This window comes from Macrosteles quadrilineatus, unplaced genomic scaffold (assembly GCF_028750875.1).
Source record: "Macrosteles quadrilineatus isolate MER2022 unplaced genomic scaffold, UCM_ALF_1.0 Scaffold_3__2_contigs__length_128488019, whole genome shotgun sequence".
NCBI lineage: Eukaryota > Metazoa > Arthropoda > Insecta > Hemiptera > Cicadellidae > Macrosteles > Macrosteles quadrilineatus.
Genome location: NW_026542596.1, coordinates 96,735,023 through 96,744,052, shown reverse-complemented (window position 1 = coordinate 96,744,052; position 9,030 = coordinate 96,735,023). Strand labels below are relative to the sequence as shown.

The following is a 9,030-nucleotide window of genomic DNA, read 5'->3' as shown; positions in this document are numbered from 1 at the left end:
TTGCAACCAAAAGGTGAGTGAGCGTAGCGAACGAACTTCAACCTGGAGGCCAGTTAGCGTAGCGAACGAGCTAACCTGAAGGAAAGTGAGCGCAGCGAACGAGCTCCAACCTAAAGGTGAGTGAGCGTAGCGAACGAACTTCAACCAGGACGTGATTGAGCCATGCGAACGAGCTCACTTATGAAGTAAAACGGGGCAAAGCCCGCGGGTATAGCTAGTAATTATATAAATGTCAGTAATTGGAAAAAGTGGTTATAAGAAATGTGCAAAAATCACTCAAACAGTGAATGTAATTTGTTTTTGTTATGACTTGTGTTGTGGCCTAGTCAGCATAGATAGCATGGCATAGCGAAACGGCACACGGAAGATTTCTCAGGTCCCGTTTGACGTCACTAACTGCTGACGTCACTTTGAGGGAACACCAATACCGCAACGATACGGATAGAGCCATCGGCCTCGGTGGTGCAGTGGATAGCGTTGCGGGCTGATAATCCGTATGTTCCGGGTTCGAATCCTGCCGGTGGCACTAACTTTTTATCAACATTTTTTTCATATCAGCAAGTTTGGTTGGTTTGGTTAGGTTATGACAGTTTAATTTTATAATTAAAAAATTATAAAATTGAATTTTAGGCAATGATAATTTTATTTTATGAACAAAACTATTTTTTAGATTAGTAAACCTTTATTCGATTTTTCCATTATCAGCACGTTGGGTTAGTTTGGTTAGGTTATGACAGTTTAATTTAATAATAGAAAATTATAAAATTGTTTCTTCAGACGCAGCAGTTAGTGACGTCAAACGTCACCTGAGAAATCTTCCGTGTGCCCCACCGCATGGCATAGTATAGCAAAACCAACAATAGACCTTTCTACACCAGCTGTGTATGACATTTGGTAATAAAACCTTGAACCGAATCAAGTAAGAAAATTAATGCAATAAAAAGCAACGTCTTTGGTTTCATGAAAGCAAATCTGTACCTAATAACTGCTCAAAGAAGGCATCGTTTAGAGTGTATGTGGCCGTAATTCTCTGTGTAGAAATTCTATAAAATGGTGGTACAGACAATTAGAATGACTGGAAAGTGTCCAATATATAGTAGGGGTGGACCTCAGATGAACATAACTTACGATAACAGTTTAGGTGATTTTTATGGTCTTTTTATAACTACTTTTCATAATTGCTGACATTTTATAATTGTTTTTTTGCAGTTACTGTATAAAACTGTTTTAAATTTGCTATTTAATGAAACAATTCCCATGTTTCTAGGTTGCTTGGTTATTTATTTATTTTATATTAAAATGTGTACAATAATTTATGACCACCCTTTAATATAAAAAATTAAGCTTGTTTTGTTTGTGATATATACCTGGTAGCTTAATTATTGTTGTCATTCGACCAAAAAAGGATGATGAATTTATAGAGGAGAATATTTTGATTCAGAACGTTGTACTACTTATTTTTAGGCTGTTATGGTCAGAGGAGACAAAGTCCCTCTTTTCAAAGACTTTACCATCAACAAAAGATCAATTTATTATTATAATATATGGCTTTTGCTTTTAATGGAGGTCGGTCTCCAAAACACAGACAGAACTTGCTTCCAATCCATTTTCATTTTCTTCATTAGCGGAGCAGGTGGACCTAAAACTTACGATCTGAACCATTCATGGCATTATCACAAAGCTGAAAGCCATGGGTGATTGGCAAGAGAGAGCTAGGTTTGGCATAAACTCTTTCAACTTGTTCGAAATCTAACAAGATAAGAAAGGTAAGTTTTTACGTCCAAATGATGATTTTATTGAGATCATAATACGCAACCATGGGAGTAATATTATTTAGGGATAAGTTAAGCTACACTAGACAAATATAGAATTAAATAATTCTATTTTTGTCTATGGTTACACCAAAACTAGGTTTTCGGGGTTTAATCCAGCTTGAAAACACATTTTCATGTGATATAGTGATACACACTATATTTTTCAAAGATGAAAATATTTGTAGGGGAGACCTTTTTGATTCGGTTTGAACTGAGAGTAAATATGGTTATATGGTTATCAATGCCTGAATGCTTGATCAAGGTCGAGGTCTGTCGCTCACTGAACAAATAACGGAGATTGGAGATAGTCATTTTCTTACAAAGAAACAGATCAATACCAACGTCTCACTATACGAATGGGGAACGTAGTTTTTCAGACCATGCGAGCTACCCAGAACCTTGATGTCATGGAAAACTCCATTTCCCATCCTCTCATGGATCACGCCTGGTAATTCCTGGTATGAGCCGCAAACTACAGGCTGGTCACCTGGTGCATGCATTTTCCTACCTTTCCTAACCAGTGCAAAATATCGTACATTGTCTTTCTTATTATCAATGCAAAGAATTAAAAATTGTACATCATACTGACTTTTTATGGATAGCTTCATATCTTTCATCAAATTACAATGAATGGTTTAAACATTGACGAAAAACACGTGTTGGTGTTCTTCGTAGTCGCAAATTACCTTTATAATTTTAATTGGTTTGGGTTACCCTTGATAATTTTGAGTATGTGAGGTGGAATATTCGAGTTAACAAAGTCCCAAGAGTGATTTTAGACCAATAATTTTTACTATGCAGTTGATATCCAGAATTTTCAATTTTATTCAAAGTACAAAATAATGCATCAACACAGCCAAGGGCCTTGGACTTCCTGGACACCGAACAGTGAACATTGTAATGTCATACAGAAGACGGTTATGTACAAATTGTACAAATAGTAGCAAAACAGATCAAGAGCGATAAAAATATAAATCCTTACATATTTTTATCGCGTGAGTACTTTGTATAGTATGAGTCAGTTACTGTATCGCACCAATATCAAGTAGGCTTCAGTACACGAATGCTTGTAGACGTAACTGCTGTAGTGTAGTCGTGTTGGCAACCGTGTGATTATCATCGCCAAACGTCAACGTCAACATTCCCTGAGTTCTCTCCTCTCTTTCCATTGCATCTTTTTACCCAGGAGGTGGTTGAGAGTGCGCTGTTTTGGGCGTTTTACAAGTTATTTGTTGTGGAAGATATTTTATTATTTAAACACAGCTTAATTAACATGGCCCCCAAGCAGAGGATGCGTATTGCTAATGAAAAGGCCAGTAAAAACGTATTAATTCGTGGAAATGTCCCTAAATCATCGGTGAGTTTTCGAACTAGGCTATGCTAGTAATAAGTCTTTAGGCCTACAATTAAGTTAGGTAAACCAATATCAGTTTAGTGAAATACACTGTCCAGATTTCCTAATGAAATTAGATGAAGTAGTCCTAAAGCAAAACTATATGATAGTTTTTCCTGTTTTAATATTTAATGCCATTAGGTTCCTTAGTTAGTAGGCTAATTTGTAGCCTGAGGATTCTGCCATATGTTTTGTGAGCCTTTAGCCCATTTATTACATAAGTTGCAATAAGCTACAATTTGCCAACCTGAAACGAAAACGAAGTTTTGACAACTAACTTAAGTTAACAGTTTTGGCCTTTTATCTCACTGAGAATACTTACATGTATTCAAATACTTAGAAGTATTCAAACAAGTATTTGAATACTTGTATTCAAATACTTTTGCAATTGGCACCCATGATCCCTGACGGCATGGCGCTGGCGCTCTAGTGACTAGATAATTGAATACTTTTGTAGACTCAATCCCGAAAATCTAAACAAACATTTTGTTTCTCCATAGCAACATGTACATAAATACAGCAAACCAATATGGCAGTTTCAATTTTCCCAAGTCTAGTTTAGTAAATCAAAGCTTTGTTGCCATTCATCTATACTTATTTAATACGCAAGCAGGATTTTTGTGACAATTACTCCTCCGAAACTACTGAACCGATTGACATGTTTTTGGTCTCATTGGAAAGAGCATAACGTGAAGTTGTGCAGGAAACTTTCTTTTTAGGGAAATAATTAGAGAGTGAGGCAGTGTTTCCACACGACCAAAAGAATAATCCCGCTTACTGGGTCGAAAAATCCCGTTTTATCCCGCTTTTAAATCGGTGAAAAATCCCGTTTTATCCCGCATGATTTTTTTGGCACGATTCCTAGTATTAGACTTTACGTATCATTTTTATAAGTTGTTTAAACATCACTATTATATTTTGATACAGTATTTAAACAATTTGAGTTAGTTTTTCTCTAAAATTGAGTAGAAAAAAAATAAAAATAGTCGTCACAGCCAAAAATCCCGTTTTATCCCGCATCCCGTTTTAATCCCGCTCAAGGTCTAAAAATCCCGTTTTCGGGATAATAATCCCGCGAATGGAAACACTGGAGTGAGGCCATGGGGCCCTTTAAAGTTTCATATTTCTCCATAAGATTAACATGGGAAACAAAAATTGTTATGAAACTCCAGCTGTTGTCAGAAATTAAAAGTGAGAAGAAGAACATATGTTGTAAACCGTTAATAAGTTTGCTAATTTAAAAGTTTGCTACAAACATTTACTGACTTGGTTGAAATGAAATGTTTACTATTTGAATTTGGGTTGGCGTAAATATTACAATGGAAAAAAGTGAGAGAGCCTGGATAAATTGATATCTTAAAAAGAAAACTGAATTAACACTGTGCTGCATTTCTTATTAATCATTGAAAGAGCCCATTTGCAAACTATGGAACCAAAGGAAAGTCATAGAACACCACCAAGGAGAAGAAATAGAATTTTTTTATATTTTAATGTTATTATGGGTAACCTAATGCGGCTACGAGTAAGGCTATTTGTAGAAAACGCTAAAAAATAAGATCAGCTTTAAAAAAAAAATGATAAGATATTTGTGATTTTTGTGATATTGTGATTTTGTGATATTTATGTGTCAGATAAGATATCTGACAAGAAATTGTGATTATATCGATCTGTTATGTACCTACATCATGAGTATTTCCAAAATCTTTGAGTTGAATCTTTTAAAGTCATCAGAAATTATGACTGTTATTCATTTTAATATAACGCCTTTAATACTTAGCAATTGCTCGAATTCGAGCAACAGGGACACTAGTGTATAAATAAATACATATAAATGAAAATAAAAGTAGTTCAGTTCTCCTCTACAATAATTAGGTTACATTTCAAAATAACTGAAACCCAAATGAAATAGATTATTGTTCACATTCATTCAGTTAACTTAGGTAATGAATAATTTAATATTGTGAAATAACTAGACAAAAGTATTCATTATAACAGATTTAGTGAGATGTTAATTTCAACTTTAAAACATTGTGATTCATTACTAGGTTAATTGATTTATTTTATCTAATAATTAATAAATGCCGGTAGTGTCCAAATTTCACATTTTAATGAGACAATAAACTGATCATTCCTGAGTCGGGTACAGTGAAGATTCCATTCCAAGTAAGAAAACTTAGCCTATAATTTGTTGTTGTGGATTAAGCAAACTAAAGGTATTCATAACACTAGTATTCAGTGCATTCGAACTCGTAACACATCGGCCGAATTCGAATTCATTCATTCTGAGTATTCAAACTAGATTGGTTTGAATGAATTCAAAGTATTCGAACACGGCCGGATTTCAGTATTCGAATACAGCCAGAAGTATTCGAATCTTTGAATACCTTGGTTGTATTTGAATAAGTATTCGATTCTGTATTTGAATGCCCCATCACTATTTCTAATATTATTCTATCTGAATTCCAATAAGTTAGCTATCAAGCAAATATTTGTGCATATCCAACATTAACACGTTCAGTGCAAGGGGCGGGAATTCACGCCCCGCGGTCCCGGCGCCACTGGTGCGGGGCGGAAATCACGTCCTTCACCAATGCCAACAACTTTGCTTCAATGTGAGCTCAGCCATTGCCGGGGAACGTTGTAATTGTTGCTAGCCTGTAACTTAGCGTAGAATGTGAGCTTTATTTTGGTGTAGGTTGGTACTTAACATTCCTGTAAAATCCCATCTGGTAATGCTTTTGTCCCGTTTTCGGGGATTTTCTCTGTTCGAGCCATATTACAAAGACTCTGGTTATTGATCCATGCAGTGCTGCTACCTTTGGGTGTTTCAGTGAACTACGTCCACTTTCGGAGTAACGCAGAACAATCACCACTGCTCTTTTGTGATTTGTCTTACTGGATATTTCAATGCTAACAGCGATCGCTGATTCAGTTAGCGTGCCGGGGCTCCGCCCGGGCCTCGCCGCAGTTTAGGAGCGCCTGTAAAGGTTTTCAGCAGTGAACGTGTTAAAGAATGGAAAGACCTAATTTAGGTTAGGCCTTTCCTCTACGCAAAGAAAATTGCACACGGATGCCCCAACGTTAATATCGAATTACTTTAAGGTGATTTCTAACCACAATTTTGCCCTCTTTCTATTTATTTTTGCTAAGTACAATGTGTCGTATGTTTCACAGAAACCAGTAGATGAAAAATACCCTGTTGGACCATGGCTGCTTGCTCTCTTTGTCTTTGTGGTTTGTGGATCAGGTTCGTAAACAAGTTTAGTTTATTTGAGATACAGTACCTATAGACAGTGTTTCCCTTAGAACCTTTTTTCCTTGTGTCTCGAATAGGCCTACACAACCTTTTGTGTTATCTGACCATTTCTGTGGAGGTATTTGTTTACTTTAGGGATTTCTAACGAATTTTTGAAAAACAATATTTATGGTACTTTCCTGTTAAAGAGTAACTTGATAATTTTTTTCCTTGATTTATTAAGGAACTAGTTAAGTGACCGTGCTCCCCCACTGGAATATTGTCAGCAATAAAAGACATAACAAACACTGTTAATCTTTGAATTTTATTTAGGGGCTGCTTATTTTTTTACATGAAATAGAACTGATAGTTGGCCTGAATAAACTATTTATGTTAATCAAACCGATACGTTAGTGTTAGCTAATGAATGTCTTATATTAATTCAAGTTTCATTTGAAAAATAAATAGTGTACGAACTGGGCGATGCTGATAACCTAATAAGCTACTTGTGCTATAGAGATCATTAATTTGTTCATGTATTTGTTCCTACATTAGTTGTTTGTTTGTTCATTACATTCGTTAACTTAAGCATGGGTTATGTCAGGTTAGGTTAGATAAGATAAAGTTTATCAATTATTGAGATGGGGACACCACCTAGGTGCGTATTTTACTGGGGGTTCTGTGTTTATAAAATTTTATCAAGTTTTGGAAACCGGGAAAAATACCCTGAATCAGGTTTATAAAACTGGGTATCTTGCGTTTTATTTTTCAAATCGTAGTCGCCAAAAGCCTACAAACTTGAGGTTTCCATTTTTTAAAAGTGTTTCAATGGCTGTTGTGTCAATTAAAAATAACCTAACTACAATGGGATATCGTGAATGTTGCTGTGATCTCGGAAGATCTTAACGATTTCGTTGTAATCGTAACAGAGGTTTACGGATGCTGCTAAGCTAGCTTTTCTAATTGTCACTTTGTGTTTTCACTGGCTGCATTGCTGGACCATAATGCCAATAGGCCTATGGCCCATTTCCTATTGGTACACAGGCCTACCCAATCGTCCGTAACCACAATTAATTCGACGTCGGTTTTCGGTACCCGCTACTTTGGTTCATATCTAGAAAAATGCACACTTAATACGCAAACGAACTGTTGTTCTGAATATAGGCCTAATAAGGTTGCAACTGACTACAAGATCCCTGTCCGTAGACAGGCACACAGCTAGTTCATAAATAAATACTGTACCTAAACCTTTTTTGGAGCAGATGAGCGGTTGACCTGTGATACGTAAAGTAAATTTTTCACTTATGCTTGGACAGATTTAGGTGCATCTGAAAGAATTATTTTCCAATTTACATGTTTATGCGCTTTTAATTGTTCAAATCAGCTGTTTTTGTTATTCCTTTACTTAATTTAGTGTGCTTTCGTGAGGAAATATGATATGATGTACCAACATGATAACATGTATGGTTATTTAATCAAAGGTGACATAGAAATATAGTTTTCTATATAATATTTGTCTGTTGCAGCTGTTTTCCAGATCATCCAAAGCATTCGAGCAGCGTAGCGCTCAAACATGCAGCTCACCGCACCATCATTGGGTAAATTCAAGAATTTCCTTGTCTCAAATGTCATAAAAATATTGGCGCACAACACATTTTGCTGAACTCATTTATATTTTTTCTTTTTGGAAAAAATGTAACTGGTTATTCTTTTTTTTGAATTAAAGATGTTTGTTGTTAACTGTACTACTTACTTATTATTTATTTTACAAAGACAGAACACACTATTTCCGATTTAGAATCACATTTAGACGTGTCATCGCTCAAGGTTGTTGTGGACAAATTTTAATAGGGGATATAAATATTGTAAATAAATACCATTAACACAATTAATTTGTACAGTGTACGCCAAGTGACTGCTGGCGATGAATTGGATACCATTCCAGACTTAGGTTTTTTACTTGTATTTCGTTTTGAATATTTATTTATTTTATACAAGGTTTAATGATTTCTTTTTGAATTGAAAGTATATTTTAGAGATGTAAACTTAATAAAAAAGTTATATATTTAACAGTAGTAATTATTTACCAGCTCCATGTATTGCGCATCATGTAATTAAAATTCTAAATCACTACTACCTACATTGGAACCTCAATAAGAAGACCCTCGATAAAAAGTGGCCCTTGATAATAAGTGTCATTTTCACTGCTTCTTGATTTTATGTTACCCTTAATTGCATATTAAATAAACCTCAATGAGGAGTTAATCTTGATAAGAAGTCATATTTGATCATCCCCATGAAAGACTTGTCGTCAAGGTACTGTACATGTATTATAAAAGTAGGGTTTGAGTAGTTTTATAGCTCATACAAAGCCGTTGGACACAGAAACATAATTTATCAGATTTTATTTTCTATTTTAATACCACAATAGCTATACCACAAAAACACAGTCAGTGTTGATGGACAGTGTTGTCCATTCCTATTATCACATAAATATTTTTATGCCACACTACACTGTTTTAATGAACTTCCCACGCAAGGATTTAGTCCAGAAAACAGCTGTTTGCCATCAGCTTAATCAATTGGGG

The 9,030-nt window shown here is 35.2% G+C and overlaps 1 protein-coding gene across 1 annotated transcript; it reads left to right on the top strand.

Moving 5' to 3' along the window:
* The first annotated feature begins 2,965 nt into the window (after positions 1–2,965).
* LOC128989930 (stress-associated endoplasmic reticulum protein 2-like) lies at positions 2,966–8,512 on the top strand. Its single transcript, XM_054412083.1, has 3 exons — positions 2,966–3,171; positions 6,382–6,454; positions 7,969–8,512. The coding sequence occupies exons 1-3, from the start codon at positions 3,088–3,090 to the stop codon at positions 8,004–8,006; spliced, it is 195 nt and encodes a 64-aa protein (XP_054268058.1). The 5' UTR covers positions 2,966–3,087; the 3' UTR covers positions 8,007–8,512.
* Positions 8,513–9,030: the final 518 nt, after the last annotated feature.

What these genes read in the sequence shown, in the direction of transcription:
- LOC128989930 (XM_054412083.1), top strand. Translation starts at nt 3,088, where the DNA reads ATGGCCCCCAAGCAGAGGATGCGTATTGCTAATGAAAAGGCCAGTAAA. An exon ending in GAAATGTCCCTAAATCATCG is followed by an intron (nt 3,172 to 6,381) that starts GTGAGTTTTCGA and finishes TATGTTTCACAG; the next exon opens with AAACCAGTAGATGAAAAATA. An exon ending in CTTTGTGGTTTGTGGATCAG is followed by an intron (nt 6,455 to 7,968) that starts GTTCGTAAACAA and finishes TGTCTGTTGCAG; the next exon opens with CTGTTTTCCAGATCATCCAA.